Below are 20744 nucleotides of genomic sequence, written 5' to 3' on the forward strand. Positions count from 1 at the left end.
GAAATAATATTGCTACACAGGAACAACTAAAGAAGTACTGACATATACCTGCCAATAATGACCAGCTCTGAACTACAATATTGGTATAGTTTGTTTTTGTTTTTTTTTTTTTTTTTTTGTAGTGTTAGACTAAAGCTATATCAATGTGTACCGTCCTCTAAGGATGGTTAGGTTGCACTTCAGTTGACATCAAGTGGGCCTGGGGCATACACCTCTGATGCTGAGACCCTAACTGAAGTTCTAAAAATGCATGTGGAATTTCATCTTTGGACTGAATAGAATTTAATTTCATACATATTTGGTTTTGCACTGCTTTCTTGCCATGTTGACAAAGATTTTTAGGATTTGTCTTGTAGCTTTGTGTAGAAATACTCACAGGAAGAAAATATTTAATATTATCAATTAATTTGTCCTGACTATGCTATACTATGCTCTGTACATTCAGAGAAATGTTTCCATTTTGCTTTTAAACTTGACTGCAGCTGTTGACAGTCTTTTACAAAAACTGTGTGTTTCCTCCCCAAACCTCCTTCGTTCTTGCCAAGCACTTCAAAACAATGTAATTTTGTATTTTATGTTATTCTAGGAGCCCATGAATTTGACTTGGTGAAACAATTTGAAAATCCAGTTTACAAAGAGCTTTTACTTTTTCCTTACATTTTTTTTCCCTAATGTGTGAAAACAACTTTTATTATATATGCATGTATTTTATTCCTCCTCCATTGTACTCAAATAGTGTTTTTATTAAGTACCTCATTCCAAAGTCAGAATTTCTAGGAACTGATGCAGACCCTTCTGACATTAAGAGGATCTTTTTTCAGTGGGTTTTAGTTCATCTCTATGGATTATGAATTATTAGGGATGGACCTAGCTTCTAGATATAAAAAGTATTTTTGTACCTCAGTGCAAAAAGACTGGCTCTGACTGAGGACCTTAATGTGTCCTGTCAATTAAAAAAAGATAAAAAAGGTATATTTACCCATTATAGAAGTTGATATTGTCCAACTGTCCTTCATATTATTTTGCTGTATTTTTCAAAAGTACCATGGTGGTTTTATTACAGTGTTCTATTCTAACTTACCTGTCCCCTTTTCTCTGATCAGCTCTCTTGATTTAGGGAAAATAAACCCAAACACTTTAGTCTTAGTCAGTCTTTCCTGCCGACCAGAGAAATATTGGGAGATAGATTTAGATCCAATGCTATAAAAATACTGCACTGATTGTTAAAATATCTTGGTGAAATTAGATATGAACTCTTCCTTAGGAACATGAACTCTTCCTTAGGTAGCAATCACTGTTATTGCTGTGTTTAAATGTAAAGGCTTAGGAAACAGTGTCAGAACTGGTACAGCTTTATTTGAGGGTTTTTTTGGATAGAGGAAAAGCAACACATGGTCCTGGTGGTTCATGCTTATGGCTTTAGAAAACCAGTATTTCAGTTGTTCAGGCTTCAGTTATTTTCAATTCCTTATTTTGAAGTAACACTGCTAATGAAAATTCTATAAAGCAATTGGAGATGTCAAAAGATTAAAAAGGTCAAGGACTCCAGCTCATAAACATTTGCATTGGCCTCTTCAGTCCTCTTCTAAAGAAGAGATACAGACTTAGGGTTTCAAAATCTCTTAACCTCTAACAGCTATTTAAGGAGCTTTCCTTTCAGAGACCAGAGAAGTTCAGAAATTTGTAAGGCACACTGGCATCTCCAATACCTCAATACTAGAATTGGATGGGGTTTGTTGGGGGGAGGTATTGGGTTGGGGGTTTTTGTTTGTTGTTTGGTTGGTTGGTTTGTTTGTAGGTTTTTGTGGGACGTTTTCCAGGTTTGGGGGGTGTTTTTTGGGCGGTTTCTTTGGTCAAACTGCATTGTGTCTTTTCAGAAAAAAACTGTGCCAAGAAATTAATTCCTGCTTAAGAGGAGTAGCTGTAGGAAGTAGTGCAAACATGCAATACTGGAATTTGTCCATATCCTTCTCAGACTAATCCCTGTGTTGGAGTAACCTGGGGGCTTCTGTGAAACATTTCATTTTGGTTCTTTCCATTATCTGTGTAGTTTCACTGGAAGCATAAGACAGCATGCTTGTGCTTCAGATAGCAGGCACAGAAACTGTGTCATCTAACTGCAACTTCGATAATGCTTTGATGTATTGTGTCTATAATGCATTTATCTCTGTTCACTGCATAATAGAGACAATAGCTTGAAGATGTGCCTTTGTGTTTATTGTAATTTTTTAAAGGCATTCACCAAGATGTTTTATGGTCAGTGCTGCCATTAAAATTAAATCAGTTGATGATTTTCTTCTGTTAAGCTTTTCCTTAATGGGTTGGGGTTTTTTGTTTGTATTATTATTTTTTTTTTTTTAACTGTATTAGGCATTACATATTGCATCACCCTCTAATGCAATATGCTGTTCTCGATGAGGGAAGTACTCTAAGGGAAAGGAAAACATATTCTTTGGTTTCTGTGGTTATGGATATAGATTACAGCAGATAATTTTTATTAATAAGAAACGCTTCTCATTAAGTTGGAAAGCAGTGAATTTAAAAAGGAACACCAAGGAGCACAGGTAGCTTCCTAGCGAGACTTTCTTGGAGACATTCTAACCACACAATGCTAACTGTGTTAGAGCCTATTTCCCAGCTGCCGCAGGTCAGGGAGCGGGGAAGCAGGGGCAGCTCCCCGCACACAGGTACCAGCAGGGCTTCTGCTTCCTCCTTCCTGCTGTACAGGTGTGCAGTGCCCCGGCCTTCCCATGACCGTCGAGCAGGTTACGGGCTCCAGGCCGACATGCGGAGCGCAGGTGGAGGGGAGCCCCGCCAGGTCACACCTCGGTCACACTCCCGCAGGTCAGCCAGGGGCAGGACCGTCCCCTCGGCCCCGGCATGCGCGGCCGGCCCGCCCGGGGCTCTGCTCCGGGCCCCCTTCGCCTCCGCCCGGGGCTCTGCTCCGGGCCCCCTTCGCCTCCGCCCGGGGCTCTGCTCCGGGCCCCCTTCGCCTCCGCCCGGGGCTCTGCTCCGGGCCGCCTTCGCCTCCGCCCGGGGCTCTGCTCCGGGCCGCCTTCGCCTCCGCCCGGGGCTCTGCTCCGGGCCCCCTTCGCCTCCGCCCGGGGCTCTGCTCCGGGCCGCCTTCGCCTCCGCCCGGGGCTCTGCTCCGGGCCGCCTTCGCCTCCGCCCGGCCCCGCGGCACCGGAGCAGCGCCGTGCCCCGGCCGGAGCCTCCGGCCCGCCCGATGCTGGCGGGAGGAGCGCAGGGCGGAGCGGCTCCCGGGGGCGGTGCGGTGCTGGGCTGGACTGTGTGGTGGGGTGCTGTGCGCGGTGCGGTACTGTGCGGTACTGTGCGGTGCGGTGATGTGCGGTGATGTGCTGTACTGTGCGGTGCTGTGCGGTGCTGTGCGGTGCGGTGATGTGCTGTACTGTGCGGTGCGGTGATGTGCGGTACTGTGCGGTGCTGTACTGTACTGTAGTGTACTGTGCGGTGCTACGCCGTGCCGCCCTGCTCTGCCCTGCCCTGCCCTGCCCTGCCCTGCCTGCGTGGGGCGGGCACCGGCACCGCCCCGCCCGCCGGGCTGCGCGCCCGCGGCCAGCGCTTGCCGCGGGTCCGGCCGCGCCGGGGGCGCCGGTGGCCGCGCAGTGCCTGCACTGCACCGTGCCGATCCGTGTCCCGCCCAGCCGCGTACCGTGTGCTGTTCTACCGTGTGCCGTGTACTGTGTGCCGTGTGCCGTGTGCCGTGTCCTGCGTCCTGCCCGGCCGAGCCGTGCCGCACCGCACCGCGCCGTGCCGTGGCAGCGCCCGCAGCACGCACCGCCGGCCGCCGCGGGCTCCTTTGCGCAGCCACCCGAGGTAGATCGGCGGGAGTTTGCTCGGCCGGGAGGAGGCGGCGAGGTCGTGCGAGGCTCTGAACTGCCCCAGAAGTTTGCTGGCAGAAACTGTTCCCTTTTATTGGCAAAGTCTTCAGGCTCTCCTCAGAGGAATACCCCGTTGCCTAAGATGAGTGGCTGTAGGAAGCGGTGTAAGCGGGAAATAATGAAATTTGCCCAGTACCTTCTCAGGCTAATCACAGGTTCTCTTCACACAGGTAATGACTGTTTTTCTCTGTAGTCGAGCTGTTCAGCATGATAACAAGAGAATTGCCTAAGGATAATACAGGGTTGTCATTGTTTTATATTATCATTCCTTTCATCTTATAAATAATAATAAAAGAAGATCTGTGAACTACTTTGTGGCTGAGCATAATGAAAACAGAGCACAGTCTGATGTTACTGTGTTTAGACAGTCTGGCATTCTCTGAACCTTTACACACACAAACCCAAATTGGGGTGTGAGTGTACATGCTTCCACCTGTCCACCTGTATGTGTAAAAGGTACTGCGGAGAAGACACATTGGTCATAAAGGATGAATTTTATATTTTTTTATTTTCACTGTTTCTTGGACTGATATTCTTTGACAAGCACACTACATTCTTTTTCTTGGAGGCTTGGTTTTGCTTATGTAAAGATGTAAATAAGCTGCAAACTGTCAGTGGGATGTTATAGTATCTTGTAGGAGATTTTAAATAACACTTGTGCTTTGCCCTTAAGGAATTTGAAACACAGTGGTTGTCAGCTTTCCTTAGGTAATTTTTTTTCTGTAACCTTGGAAAAAGTGTGCAGTACCAGGGAAGGTTTCTAGCTAGACTGAGCAGATGCTGTAGTTTCCTTATCACTTTGGAAAATATACTTTTCTCACAATTCAGCATTTTCTATGGCTGTTCTCAACAGCTGACAAATGTGATAACTTACATGATGCCATTCTGTATTTATAACATATAATTGTGCTGCTTTCTAGATTTCAGTTACTTTTTTTCCCCTGGCAGAGCTGCAAGTCCAACATCAGTAGATAATATCCAATTATGCTAACATGATTGTTGAGAATTAAAAGCCATTTATTTAAAGTCATCTGAAAGTTTCAGCTGGTTATTTTTGTTTGTTTGTTTGGTGGTGGTGTGTTGGTTATTTGTGGTTTTTGTTTTGGCACTGATGAAAATATTTGAGAGCAAAGTTGACTCTTCAGTAATAATTGGAAGAATTGATGCATGCAATTAATCAGACTTGGGGTTACAATGCTATAAAAGTCATAGCACAAACAATAACAATGGGTACTTTATAGGATGCTTGTAACTTATGGAAATCTGACACAGCTTTTATTAACTTGGAGTGCGTGGTAACAGAATTTCCCTGCCTTTATTTCCTATATCATTCCTAGTCTATCGTGGTTTCTCTTTTGTGAACTGCATCAACTCAGATTTTTCTGAAAACACTGGCTTCTTGCTCCCGTGGGTTGCTATGGAAATTAAATAATATATGATGCAAGAAGAAAGATGTGTTAGAAATTCATAACAATATTCTTTTCACAAAGTCATCTGAGCTTTTCCTTTCCTGTCTAGTGAATGATACACACACTACTCTATTTTTCAGACTGACATTTGTGCTGCAACCTTTCTCAGCTCACGATTCAAAACTGTTTTCAAGACTTGCTGTGGATACTGATTCATGTGCCATCACTAGAAGTTCTTTTTTTTTACAGTTAAGCAGCACCTATTCAATGATAAAAAGCCAAGTGGAGTGGCCTCAGACATATTTCTTTAAAGGCAAGCAAGCAAGCAAGCAAGCAAGCAAAAGAATCCCCACTGTTAGGAAGAGCTGAGATACTTCTGAAGAGATTTTCAGTTTGTTTTTACTACAAGTAATGGTATCTTACTACTGTTATTAAGTTAATAGACTTCATCATGTTCAAATGATGTGGCAAATGAGATCATGATAATGTGATAATATGTGAAATGCCAAGGGAGGTAGAGCTCCACTGTTAAGGTCTTGCATAGCCCAGTCCTACTCAGTAACCTCAACTGTTGCAAACCAGTTCCTGTTCACCCTGAAAAACCTAATGCATAATTCATTCTGTTGATAATTAGTTGATCATTAATGAAGATGAATGAGAAAGCCTAGTTGAAAGTGTTAGAAAGTTATACTTTGTATATTAAAATACTGCTGTTTCTATCTTGAGCATTCAAAAATTTAGGATAGGTATCAGAACCAAAAATGTGCTTCATTAACTTAGAAAGAAGCAATTTTCTCACCCAAGTGACCAATTAATTACAGATTGTAAATGTTTACTAAGAAGCACAACGGTGAACATAATTTAATTTCCTTGTTGATATGATTTGTCTTCTAGTGTCTTTTTCAGGTTCCTTAATATGTAAATTATAGTTAATAGTTTGGGACTACAAATTCCTGAAAGTACTTGCACTGAGTCTAATGCATCCCTTCTTCCTGTATGGATAGGCATGTTGAATATATACTTAATCTACACATCGGTACCAACTCTGCTGCAGCTGGTGTGATTATGTTGATCAGAAAACAAAACAAAGTGATAGGAGGGAGAATGGGTTTACTGGCTATGGGCCAGGATAAGGAGTCAGTTTTGATTACTGGTTTTATAGCTTGTGTTTCATAAACATTTATAGCACTACAGACCTGTTCTGTGGTAAATCTCAATGTTTAAAATAAAAATGGTCTCATATAGCTGTCTGTAAAAATATATAAGCATGGACTTGTGCTTCATAGTCCTCTCAGCTGGAACCAGTATTAATGAAACTACCCTCTTGCTTGAAGGTAAATGCTGTATAAATCTTTACAATGGGTTTTAAGTGCCAGTCTCTGCATGAATACATCCAGATCTCTCAGGGCTTTTTTTACAGCAAGTCACTATGATTGATAGCAAAATGTAGTGAAAAGAAATAGTCTTTTAAACAAAGTTTTTAATTTCCCATGATTTCTGTTATCTAGTAAGTTGATGTGTTTCTACAAGAAAAACATATTCCCTCACTGAGGATGGCAAAGCAAATATCATACCAGTTCCTACTTCGTTGCTTCCTGCCTCTTGACTTGCAAGCACCTGGTCTTTGAAACACTGTCATAAAATCTTGGCACTGCTCTTGAGAATATTTTAGTTTTTGGATGGAACATGGATTTGCATATTATAAATAACAAAATAAATCATTTTGAGATCAAGAAGTAGGTCACAGATTATTTTAAAATGGAGGAAAAGTGATTTCAGAGCAATGGCTATGAAATTCTTCTTAAGTGTCAGAACTGATGAAAGAGTACAGAGATGATAGACCCAGAACCGCCATTGAATTCAGTGGCAGACTTTCACAATTCCATCCCTTTCAGGCATGTTTTTATTAAATGTCTGATTTGACCTATTAAGTGTCATACAGGAGGCCAGGTTTTACTGGACAGATTAAAATTCCCAGTTAGTATATTTGTATACAGGGAATGAAGTGGAGAACAACCCTGGCTGTGAAGTTGTACTCTCTACAACAAACTGAAGTAATCTCACTCTTCTAGGCTTTTGTAGATTAGGTTATGGATTGATGTGGGGTTTTTCTGACTTCTTTAGATTTTCTGAGGGTTTTGTTTGTTTCTTTATTTTTCATCTCATGGTTGATGAAATTGGTGTAAAGTAGCATTTATTAAAGGCTTCATATTTTTCTTAGGTAAAAAAAAAACCCCAAATCCATTAGCGAAAGCAGGTTGTACTTTTTGATAGCATGTTCTTTGATAAAACAGATTACCAAAGGTAATCTCTAGTTCTTCATTTTCCCTTTTCTTTTTTTTTGCACAGAGATGTTTTCTGGCCTACTGCCCAGAGGAATTTATCATCTGAGCACAGCTCTGAAGCTGTGGGAGGCCTCACAACTGTACTCCTCTGACTGTCCTAGTTCATGTGCCTACCACTGCCAAAAGTCTGAGTCTGTTTAGGACAGTAGCTTATTCTGCATTCCTTCAAGGGCTGCTCTTTGATAAATCCAAGACGAGTCACCTTTTCTTTGAATGCAAGTTACCATATTCCCTTAACTTATATGATAAATAATATCAGAAGTAGAATAAATTAAAAGACAAAAATAATCCAAAATATCAAAATAATCTTAAAAAGTATGAGACACAGAGCAGATAAAAAGACTGTTCCCCTTTTTATGCAAACAGGACATAACATAAATTATTTTAAAAGGACCTTTTATCTTGAAGGTGTCATGGAAAACCAAAAATGTCAACATTCATGGGAAAACAGGTTTAATTTGTTTTCAAATGTCTTTTTTTAAATTGTAGAAGTATTTTTTCTTTTTTTAATACCAAATTAATATTATTCATGAACCTAATTAGTCTTTTTTCATTTATTTTTAGTAGGAAAGAATTCTAGATTCAAGGTTGGCATCTCTTGGCTGTTGCCTGTGAGGTAGTTTGAACCTCTGGGGTTTTGGAAACTTTTCCTATACAGAGATGCAATGTTCTCTGTATAGATAATTTCACAAGTTCCAGTATGCAAGAGTGAAATATTTGCTGTGTCCTGTTTAGGGAAAGAAGTCTCATTAATTTAAAAGCAACCAATCCAGATTTCATTTGAAATTCTCCATTGTACCTTATGCTTGCTTGATTTCCTGATGAGAATTGGCAGCTTTTGCTTGTGCTGTCTTGGTATTCCTCTACCTCTGAGGGAAATTCCTTCAGTGGAAAGGTGTGGTGGATACTGAATGTCAGCATGGTGGGATTTTGAGTAGGGTTCAGGTACTAGCTGACAGAGGTGCTTGAGTATATAATATCAGACATTGAGAGAAAAATGCCTGAAAAAGCACCAACCAACCAAAAATTCCCCTGAGGTTTTTTTTTTGTTGTTGTTGTTGTTGTGTTTTTTTTTTTGTTAACTCTTGTTAAATATATTAGTTGAATTTTGCCTGAGTCTTCCTGTAATGTTTCTAGGATTTTTTGTTTATTGTATTGTTGAGTACCTGCCTCTGAAAACACTTTCCTAATATGCTACCCCTATATATATTATCACTCCAATAGGAATTTTGTGTAGAATAGGCTGTAGTACAGACAGTGCTCTGAGACAAAAGATCAAGATGTATTGAGCTTAGTAGCAGACAACGTGAAATATATTCTGGGAAAAACTAAGAATACGTTAATGTAATGTACTTATGATTCTGCTTGGAATTGGAAAAAATTAAAACTATTTGTTTTGTTCACTCAAAAAATCAATCCTGCCTATATGCTTCTGCATGCTGCAGAATTACTCTGAACTTTCAGCAGTTTTGTAGAAAATTGCTCAGATTTCAAATAGTATTATTTGTTACAAAATGTGTTACAATAAATGATGTTTAAACACTCAGAAATTATAAATTTTCCCTCTTCAGAAATGAGTCTACATAGACTGCCTTTGCTCTTCCTGATTTGCAACTCAGTACTGTGCAAAATCTTTCAGCTTCAAGATTTAATAATCCTGCATATTCGAGATAGACTGAACTTCACAGATGCATGAAGCAGTGGCGAATATCTTGAAGTGGGGCATCTAAAGGCAATACCCTAATCTTTAAACATATTCTCCTGAATATTTTTAAATATCTTACTCAAATGCCCCATGTTTTTTAGGCATTAACTCCATCATATAACCTATTTAAACAAGATTTTTTTCCAGATCCTTGCAAAAGAGCCTTCACTGAAGTCATAAGGCCTATTATGGGGTGCTAATTGGAAAAGGACAAAGTTACCATGCTGCAAACCATTTCTGTTGAAAAAATTGAGGTTTTACACTCTCTGAGTCTGAGTCTGAATCTTAATTATAATGAAAGATGCAATTCATCTTCTCTTGCAAATGACAAATTGGAAAGCATCCTGTAGTCGTCATTAATGATCTTCCCTTTGGAAGTTCTAAATTCTGTACAGTTTTTGTAAGAGTCCAAACTACTGATAAAATTTATAAAGATAGTATTGAAAATTCAGCTGTATGTAGGACACAGCACTTGATAATATGTTTAAAAATACTCTTAAAGGAACTTTTATAAAGTTACCAAATTGTGCAGACAAAATGTTGGGAAATGGCAGCATTAGGTCTGTCTCACCCTTGTGCAATATGATACAGTTCTTCACTGTGTGTGCACTTTTCATTTAGCCATTGCATAGAGTAACTTGCAGTACAGAAGCAGCAAGGAGCAGCATTTATTTAGATTAGAACTTTGGGTGCAAATTGAAATAAACACAATCTTGAAATGCACAGACCTGACTTTTGGTTGTTTTGTTTTTGTTCCTTTTGTAAGGGCTTTCTGCTGCAGACAGACATTGTGCAATGATTCTCAAAGACACTAAAATGACCGATAAATTGTAAAGGGTAAAATGAAGTGGATCATGCTGGGCAAAATGAGCTTCATGTCTGATTGGATAGGCGGTGAGCTTACTGCTGGCCAGGAATGAAACCCTGGGGACGCTAAACCTGTGAAACTCTTTACTAAAGGGTGTTAGTGCAAAAGGTTCTGCATGAGTCCAGAGGCACAGCTGGGCAAGGACTTGGAAAATAAACCTATTGGGAGACACTGTCTAGATTAAACATGTAAGAATTTCCCTGAGGTGAAAATAGTCGGTGGCTATGAAAGTATCAGGGGAAAATGTTCAAAAGGCTTTTTCTGTTTCTTGTTTTCACTGGACATACAGTAATAGGTGTTGGTGAAGATGGGATATTGAGCCGGATGAATACTTAGTCTGAACCAGTACAGTAGTTCCTATGCTTTCATATTGCTATCCTGCATTCAAAAAAGGTGTTTCCTCCTGGATTTACCAAGGAGCAGCCCTTGGAAGATTTCAGAATAAGCTACTGTCCTGAACAGTCTCGGACTTCTGACAATGACAGGCACATGAGCTAGGATAGTCAGAGGAGTACAGCTGGGGGCCTCCCACGCCTGTGCTCAGATGATATATTCCTCCTGGAAGTAGGCCAAAAAACATTTCTGTGCAAGAAAAAGGCAAAATGAAGGATTAGAGATTACCTTTGGTAATCTGTTTTATCAAAGAACATGCCATCAAAAAGTACAGCCTGCATTCGCTAATTGGTTTTGTTTTTTTTTAACCTAAGAAAAATATGAAGCCTTTGATAAATGCTACTTTATACCAGTTTCATCAGTCTTGATATTTAAAAATAAACAAACAAAAAACCCAGCCACAAAAGTCAAAATAAACTTCTCTGGGATGAAGATGTTTTCACTGCTTCAGTGGTGTAATACCACAGTTCAGCGGCTGTAATCCTGCCTCTTTCTGTTCTCAACTAAATGATCTCGCCTGAGCACCTTCCTGCAATGGCCAGAAGTTTAAAGCAGATAGTTTAAATGGAGTTACAAACTGAATATGAAGTCCACTGAAGTAGTTTTTCAGACAGTGTTTTACAGATTACTAATAAGAATTGCTGCACGTGTTTTTTAATATCTTGGGTTTTTTAAGCTTCGCATATGGAGTAGCCTTAGGATAAGTTCTGTTAACCAGTCTATAGGGAAGTGTATATGCATAGACATTTTTTTTTCCTGTACTATTAAATACCCTAAAAAGGGATGAGAAACTCTAGTGATGTGAGAAAAAAAATGGGTATGTAACATCTAAAGCAGGGCTAGCTAGGGCAGATAGGTGCATCCTGTCAGTAGCAGTGTCAATAGCTGATCATTAGAATGGAGGTCTTAAAATCCCAGTGTTTTTGGACCTGCTTCATAGTTTTATTTGTGGCAGTTAAGGGAAAGATGCAAGCTAGCAATAAAAATGAGAAACCATGACAATCTCATCCACCAAGTAGGATGATATATGTATGTACATTTAGTGACTGTAGTAATAATGTGCATTTTAACTTTTAGTTTCATGGATATCCCTCTCTTCCAAAGTGGGATAACCACATGTTCATACTTAACACTCTGCAAGGGCTGTCTTAAATGTGAGCCTGTATTAACAGAAAATATTTTCTCCATTTTTTTAATATTTGAATTCTGTAAGAACATTAGAGATAGATGATGGCCAATTCAATACCATGTTTGGGTATAAAGTTAATGGCCAGTCTGGAATATAGCAGTGATATGTTGGCTTGGAAATACATGGGCACTGAACTACCTGCTAACAGCACATCAGTCTTTAACTGATTATTCTGTATGACTGGCTCTGATGCAGCCAAATAGAAAGAGTAGAACTGATAAAACTTCATGCTGCTTTGTGGCTGGTGAAAGCCTATCTTATGTCCCATTACACTGGTAGTCACCTGTTTATGGGCAACAACAGCGTGCCTCTGGTTGTCACATCACCACTGTTCTCTTTCCTGATATGGTGTGGTTGTCTTTACTTGATTTATTGTGTTTTCAGTCCGAATTAATTTGTAAAATCTGTATTTTCCATGTATAACCCAGTTCATTTAAATTCCACTTATAGATTTTTATGTGTCTCTGAATTGGTTTGAATACTGACTCATGTGAGCTCTTTGCTTGACTTCTGTCTCTTCATGATGACAGCCTGTCATAGAAGACAATGCAATTCACTTCAATATTTCTTTCATTTCCAAAACTGAAACACTGACTTTTGAAGTAATTTAAAATAAACAAATGAAAAACTCTCTGAAATTAAACTCCTGAACTTTTCACTGCAAAATGTTGTCAAAATTGGATCAATTTTTTTTTTAAACATTAACTAATATACTCCTTTTATATTCTGTTTTTTAAGTGTGAATTTGTGTCTTTATTTTTAACTGAAATCTGTAGCATGTTTCAAGTATGTGAAACACTTGGGCCTAGGGGATTCACTTCCATGAAATGCTTCAAAAATTAAAACCAATTTTATTTTGTAAACTTCTTTATTGAAGCTACAGCAGGTATTCTAAGGGGTCTGGCTACTAAGGGATTTTGCTAATGTTGAACTTTTTGAACATACAACATATTTTGATTATTGTTAGATTCCTGCAGTATTGAACTCTACCTTGTCATTAATTCTGCACTTGAAGTCCTATTCCAAATAATTTAGATGCCATAATTGCATAAGCGAAGTTTTTCATTACTGTTTCTTCAGAATACAGAAGCTGAAAATAAGGACATGCAGTATTATTCTGTGTATGTGTGTGTGTGTGTGTGAGAGAGAGAAATAGGCTCTTTAGCTTTTAAAACTGGTAACAATTCGATTTACCCTTTTAATTTTTTTATGGAGTGCCCATCTAGGAATTGTGATTAATTTTAAATATAAAATAAAGGTGTTTGGGATGGAGAGAAAAAAGTCTGTTTTCATCGACACCCATACTTCATTAGTTTAAGAAATTGAGTAAATCTGAAAAAAGGTACTCAATTTTGTGTCTGTTAGTCTGGCTTTTTTCAGCAGATTAGTAATTTTTAAAATAACCTTTATGAGGTGTGTGAATAAAATCAATCAGTATTTAGAATTTGTGCAGCCTTTCTGTGACAGCTATTGTAAACTTCATTTAATTTCGGGGAAGAAAGTGACAGTTGATCATTTATAGTTGATTTATAGTAATACTTGTAAAGGTCAGCAGAAAATAGCTTTCATAGTCAAAAATTTCAAAATAGTCAAATTTGAAATTAGGACTTAGGCTTTTATGTAATTTACTTCTCAAAAATTTCTCCATAGATTCTTTATTCTAATCACTAAATTTCATCACATTAGTTGAAGAATTTCTTTAAAAATCCCAGGTCAGGTTTTCCTGTCAGATGATTTCCTTGGGAGAAGGACATGATGTGAGTTGGGTTCTCTGGTTTCTGCAGCACTTTAAAAAGTAGAGCTGCTGGTCAAATGTGGTGCTGACACACACAGATGCGTCCAGCTTGGGTCCAAAAAATTAGATTATCTTGGGTTATGTAAAAATTATTTTTAGCTCTATAAAAACATATATTTAAAATTTATAAGTACACCCAGTTTTAAATAAATCCCTCTTCTATATAGTGTTAATTTTCTCTTACAAGTTTCAAATGAGCTCATATCAGCATCTCTCATGTTAGGTACAATCAGCACTCTTACCATCTAATTCACTATCAGTGATGCCTATGGAATCCACAACAGTAAAATCTGCAGAGCCTTCTGTAGAAAATGCATCTGAAATTGCTTCATTACTGTAAATGTGAGGCTAATGATTATATATATTTAGTCAATTTCCCCAAATTATCATATGTTTGTTCCCAGACAAACAAATATTGAACACCAATGATAAGCTGCTTTTGAATTGCTGTACTGCAGTCTAACACAAGTTTTGTGAGCTGCTTTCATTACTGCTTCAGAAAAAGAATTGAAACGTAAGAGAAATGTAAGGAATTGTCATCATGTGCAGATTTAATTGAAATTAAGTAAAACTGCTACATTTCAGAAGAATCAGAGCTGAAGTGACCTTATTTTAATTTAGCATAATTCATTTCTCAAGGAAGTGAAACCAAATTCTATTTTAATTCTGAATGACTGTGTCTCAACAGTGACTGAATTAATCTTAACTATTCCACCTTACTGATAATTAATAATTAACTTCCCTGAGTAGCCAATGTGCACAGCTCCTCAGGATTTCTGAAAAGACATCAGGGCTTTTTAGTGAGAAGAAGAAAAATTTTAATTTATTCTATCAGCTAATAACTTTTAAAAATGTAACCAAATGAAGAAAATTAGATGCAACTTAATGTCAAGAGAACAGAAAAAATAAAATCAGACTTTAAGGAAAATTAAGAGTGGGGTTTAGGAGAGAGGATGGAGGAGAAAGAAGAACACAAGTGACATTAGTATATAAAAATGTGCATTTATGCACAGCCTCTGATACCTCTATGTTTTTGTGTGTCAGATTCATCCTTCTTGTAAAGCTGCAGGAAAATCTATACCAATGAAGAGTTTGGTCTGAGAGAAATATTTAGTGGACAGCATAGTGTCATGTCTTTACTCTCAGCACTCTGAACCTCTAGCATTGAAGGCAAAATTTTTACATTTTAGAAATATTTATTCCTTCAAAATTGGACTGATTTTTGATTCCAGTAGATTACAACAGTAACTGAAATGCATGTTGGGGAAGAGTGAGATGATGGTAGCTGATGGTCACTACTCACTTTCAGTTTGATGTATCTGTTACCCTGGCTGCTGGTTTTGGAGGTTTCATTGCTATTCAGGCACTTCTTCTTGCCACACACAGGTGAATTTAGTGCTGCAACATCCCCTGTGTTTGTGTTCACAATGCTCTGAAACTTTAATGCTGAGTGACAGATGGGAATAGAAACAGCAGGGCATTCCTGCCCCGTGAAGCCTTACCAGATGAAGTGCTTGAAAGCTCCTCAAATAACTGCTGTAGTCTATTGTGAGAAACTAATTGGATTGTATGTATTTCTTGCAGGAAGTTCTGGACTGATCTATTAAATTACCTACCTGTTGTCTGTATAGTATCGTACTGTGACAGTAATTGAAATGTCATCCTGTTGAGACAGCATAGGACTAAGGCCAGTTCTTTCATGACTAGTCTGCTGGGATGTGTTCATCAATCAAGTTGTACCATATAGTAAAAAGATGTCCTTTTTCATCAAGGAGGAAACTGCCCTTCAAAAAGTATTAGAATTCTTGTAGATATCCTGGAGTGCGTCCAGCTGAGGGTATCAAAGATGATTTAGAGAGTGGAGTGTCTCTATTATGAGGAAAGGCTGTGGGAACTGGCCTGTGCAGCCTCAAGAAAGACAACTGAGAGGACCTCATCAGTGTGGGTAAGGCAGGGTTCCAGGAGGATGGAGCCAGGCTCTGCTCAGTGCTGCCAAACAACAGGACAAGAGACAATGGGCAGAGACTGATGCACAGGAAGTTCCACCTGAACATGAGGAGGGACTTGTTTACTGTGTATGTGACTGCACATGTTACAGGTTTCCCAGAGAGGATGAGGAGTCTCCCTCAGTGGACATACTCAAGAACTGTCTGCACACAATCTTGTGCTGTGTGCTGTAGGATGATCCTGCTTGTGCAGAGAGGTTGGACCAGATGGCTCACTGTGGTTCCTCCCAGCCTGATCCATTCTGTGATCCATCTTGGCAGTGTAAATAGGCAATTTGCTGCATGTGTCCCCCAGTTTACACAATTAGCAGTAGTACTCTTATCTCCTATCTTACCAGATAGAGTTCTTTGGTAAAGAGAGCCATGTAATGATAGAAAATTGTGTTTATACTTTCCAGTGCTTTTTTGTTAACTGTTTACTTTTAGCTGTATTGCTGCTGATCAAAGTCCGAAAATTTAGGTTTGAGATTTTCTTTCTACCATGGCTTACCTGTAAGATAAACGTGTATTGTGGCATTGTATGAACTCTCCATACTGTGGACTGTATGAACAACAACAACAAACTTTTAAAACACTGTTCTTTCCAAGCAATGCAACATTTTAGTTTATATTTTGTACTACTACTTTTTTTTTTTCAGATTTAGTTAATCTGCATCAAATACCAGACCCATATGTTGTACCACAACTACTTAAGAAATACCACCAAAGTGTATACCTGGGGATGAAGCATTCCACATTTAAATAGACTGAGTACTGTAACTACATCTATACCTTACCTGGAGGTGCATTGGCTTTAAAATCTGACAGGGCAAAGGATGAGAGGCAGAAATGGTTGCACCACAGTGAATTGAAAAAATGAAGTAAACATCATGGTGTGCCTGTGGATCTGGGAGCTGTGAAGGGGAATGTGCAATGCTGGAGCTGTAGCAAGCTGGGCCATGGAGGAGCAGAATCTGAAGAAAGAAGCCTTCAAATGCATATAATTGTGTCTGGAGGGCACTGAGAAGGTGATGGCTGGTGGAAATATCCTACTTCATGTTTCTGCCCACTTACAGGCTGAAGCAATGTGGAAGACCCTCACTGCACTTACAGCTCCCTGCAGATTGAATATGACATAGCAAGAAATGCTGAAGGTCAGTAGTTAGGAGATGAGTAGAGCTCAGCTTAGATTTTTCCGAATTATCTCTGTGCATTTAAACATCACTTATTTTGTCTCTTTACAGGATAGGTTTGTACTCACAAAACTGATACTACATACTAAAATTTCAAATTATTTTTCTTGAAGTTCACAGTGGCACCTATATATAGAGTTAGGTGCCTTGCTTTTGCTCCTTTCTGTTAAGTTCTTTATAGTCTAGAAAGTTCAGGTCTTGTACTACTCAAAAATGTACAATCCCCCTACTTTAACTGTTCTGTATGGTTGCGGTTCAATTCTTTTTATACTTTTGTAGTAATTTAAAACATTTTGTTTGCTTTTTTATGGACCTGCTGCTAAGCTAATGTTTTCTTAGACCTATGAATTATGAGAGTATGTTTCTAATTTTCAGTACTTGAAATCTGTCTTGATTCATCACCCTATGGTGTGAGGTGAAGTTAGTTTTCCTATCTGCCTTATATTATTAAGTTGGCTGCTTTGTTTCATCTGCCTGCTGTCTCTGGTCACTTCATCCCTGGTCACTCAGTTCCATGTGGTCCTTCTGCAGTTCTTCCACTAACCCTTCACTGAATATCATAAATGGATTTTTCTAGCTTCATTGTTAGTCCTGTTTTTCTGGACACTTGTGAATATGCTGAACATTTGGAGCTTTGGCATTTACCTTCTAGGGACTCTTCCAGTATAACTTTCCTCTGATGTGATATCACTGCCTGTAACTACTCCATTTCCTGCCTTTGTCCTTTTCTTTTTTTTTTTTTAACATAGCATTAAAGACTGGCTGACTCCTAAAACTAGTGCATCCAAATCAAGTGGTCATACACATCCTGAGGGCAACTGATGCCATGAGATGTGCCTCAAAAGATCAGTGCTCTCCTTACAACCAGCCCACTGTGTGCCACTCATTTGTTTAAATGAATTTAAAACTCTTGGCATTTTTTACCTTTTCTTGCTTTCAAATAGAATAACAAGGTATTAAAACACTTTAACAGTGCAGAGTGTATCTATATAAGCCACTAAGAAATTACTCTCTTGCTCTAGTGCTTTGTGAGACTCCATAATGCCTTTGAAGAGATCCTTCCATGGATGCTGCTGGCAATCATTAAGATTTGTCATTCTAAAACAACACATGGTTGACTAGATAGAATGCAAAACTGATTTGAGACTTTTGTTTCACCACCAACTCCGTGACAAGGACAAGCTCATGGGTAAGTCCAGTGGGACCCTGGTGCCTACATTCTGCTGAAGTCCAGGAAAACATGGATAAAACTGCTGCCTGTGCTTTGATCCTTTCCAGTCCTGGGGCAAAAGTCATTCTGGTACAATTAAGTAGCTTGGTATCTGTTTTATGATGTAGGATTAAAGACTTAGCATTTCAGCATTGGATTCCTGAAAAGTCCAATCAAGAAAATACGTCAAAGGCATACAAATGCCTAAGTGCAGTAACAGATGACTCAATACGAAGCAAAGTTGCCAGGACAACTCTCTTTCAGAAGTGAGTGATAAGCTGCTTTAATATAATTCTCCAGCAGTCATACCCTTTCCTCCTCCCAGCCAGAGGCTGGAATACCTTTCTCAGAAGGTCACCTTCCACATAGCTTCTTTTTACAACCCAATTTGTTAACCTCTTCTCTCAGGCAGTCTGTTGCACAGTATCCTGTCTCCTAGTGACACAAAAAACCCCCTACCGGGGCTACTAAAAATTCATCATGTGTAATTTGTTGTAGATTTTTTTTCCTTGCTGCCTCCCCAGACTGAGAGCACTAGCTGTTGGAAATTGAGTGCTTAAATTACATGGCAAACTGTGATAAATTTCCAGGCATAGAACTGTACCAACTGCCAAACTAAACTACTCATTTTCATTTCAGTCGGTTGTAAAAATGCCATCAAACATCCTGATTCCAGATGGAAGTTTATAAAATTTAATTTGTTTCACACTGTACAATTAAAAAAAAGGTGTGTTCTAAAAGTGGTGGTTTTTTTTTAAGAACCCATTGCATTTAGGTCATTGATTTTAATATATAATTTTTACTCTGCTTGGTATTTTTATTTTAAAGTTGTATTTTAAACAATTTCATTATGCATCAAAATTTGAAAAATAAATTGCAAGAAATTAGTAAGCTTGAAGAATTCCATCCCTGAAGAGTTCAAGAAGTAGGCTGTAGAAATTGCAGTAAACTAGGGGTTGGTTTTGGTGTTTGTGGATTTTTTGTTTTCTTTTTTTTTTTTGTTTGTTTGCGTTTTTTGTTTGTTTGCTTGTTTCTGTTTTACAGTGCTGCAGACAAGAGGGCATCTCCCTCTCACGCTGATGCCCGTGAATGCCCCTTTGGTTTCCAGTTGGTCACAGCTGTCCTTCATGCAGCTGAACTGTTGTTGTGCAGACTGGGATTCCAGAAGGCAAAGGTCCTTTGTCACTGTAGATAGAGTGGAAAAGTTGAAGTGCATGACCCTGAACTCAAGATTTGTGTTCTGATGCTTCCATTTCTATAGAGATGTAGTACTGAACTGCAGCGAGAAAAAAATTCTGGGAAATATTCTTTCCCTCTAAGGCCCTTCTATATTTTTTTTTTTTTTTCCTTTTCCTGTGTCAAGGTATGGAGTGATGTTAAAATAACAGTTTGTTCCTGCTTGATGTTAAAATAACAGTTTGTTCTTGCTCTCAAACACATAATTAGCAGACAGCAGGGAAGAGAATTATTTTCAAAACCCAAAGAATAGGTCCCCAAGTGGATGTCAATTACTGATACACAAAATATGTAAGCTGTCAAAACTGGTGACTTTTTTTGTTTGATGTCTCCTATGATGTACAGGAAGGATTTTCTTCAGGAAACTCAGCTTCTTTATGTTATAGAAAAAAAAGGGGTTCAGTGATGGGAAATGGTATAAATATGGGAAATGGTATAAATAATTTTTCAGTTTTTTCCTCAACTTGCTGAATTAAATGTTAATTTTTTATGCTAAGTTATTTCTGTATTCATTAGGTAAATCTGTATTAGGAGAAAATTCGAGGAGTTTAGTGAAGTTCATACTGGGAAAAATGTTAAGAATGTATTTTAAACATTCTTAAAATATTGCATTAGAAATATCTCCAGCATGCTATAGGCCATGGAAGTAGTTGTGTATTAGCTGATAGGAAACCTCAAGCATGGCGTTTCTTTTATTATCTTGTTAACATTCTTAACACTTTTTTAAGGTTTTGTTCATATATGTACATACATACATATATATGCACATATACACACACACATACATATACATATATACATATATATGTACACACACACTCACACACATGTATATATATGGTATACTCTTGTGTAATACTGCTCTAAGTCAATAGAAGGAGAAAAACTGAATGCCAATTTCCCTGTACCCTATTCTAATGGTTTTGTAGTATACATTTAATTTCCACAGGTTCTATATAGTGATACCTATTCTCTCAAAAGGAGAGCTACAGCCTCTGGTTTCTATTCAGTTAAGAAATAGAACTGACCTAAGAATTCTAAAAAAAATTTGCTAAACAACTTTTTTGGGAAAAGTTTCAAAGTATATCCAAGGAACAATTCTTAAAGAAAAGTTTCAAAAGTGTATCCAAGCAGCATGTTTGCAGAATGTCCTCGAAGGACTCTGCTGAAATACTGTAGAAGGATATTAATCTGCTTTCACCCCAGAATTAGCTTTTGTTAAAGAGACTGGTCAGTTTCCATCTAGTTTGTTTGTTTGTTTTTATGTTTAAATAGAGATGAAGGATTCAGTCCTTTACTGTTCTGGCCTTTCTTCTGGGTGAAGCTCAGCAGCTCTCTGCCATCTTCATCCAAGAGCTTTTTTACCTCTTTTACCATCTTTTAGCTCTTGTACAGGCTCTTCACATTACTTACCTTTTCATTCTCTTGCCCTTGCAATGCAAGCAGTTCTTCCATGCAGTAGAAGCTTTGTAATACAGCAACGGTTTTGTCTTTCCAGTTTGTAATTAGTCATA

General features: G+C 38.6%; 1 protein-coding gene across 1 annotated transcript in view; it reads left to right on the top strand.

The window, feature by feature from the left end:
- Nucleotides 1–3922: 3922 nt before the first annotated feature.
- Nucleotides 3923–20744, top strand: part of KCNIP4 (potassium voltage-gated channel interacting protein 4) — a 286019-nt gene continuing 269197 nt past the window's right edge. The window contains exon 1 of the mRNA XM_058837895.1: nt 3923–4072. Within this exon, the coding sequence (XP_058693878.1) occupies nt 3985–4072 (88 nt within the window). The 5' untranslated portion in view covers nt 3923–3984. The remainder of the gene's footprint in view (nt 4073–20744) is intronic.

This window comes from Poecile atricapillus, chromosome 4 (genome assembly GCF_030490865.1).
Source record: "Poecile atricapillus isolate bPoeAtr1 chromosome 4, bPoeAtr1.hap1, whole genome shotgun sequence".
Classification (NCBI taxonomy): Eukaryota; Metazoa; Chordata; class Aves; order Passeriformes; family Paridae; genus Poecile; species Poecile atricapillus.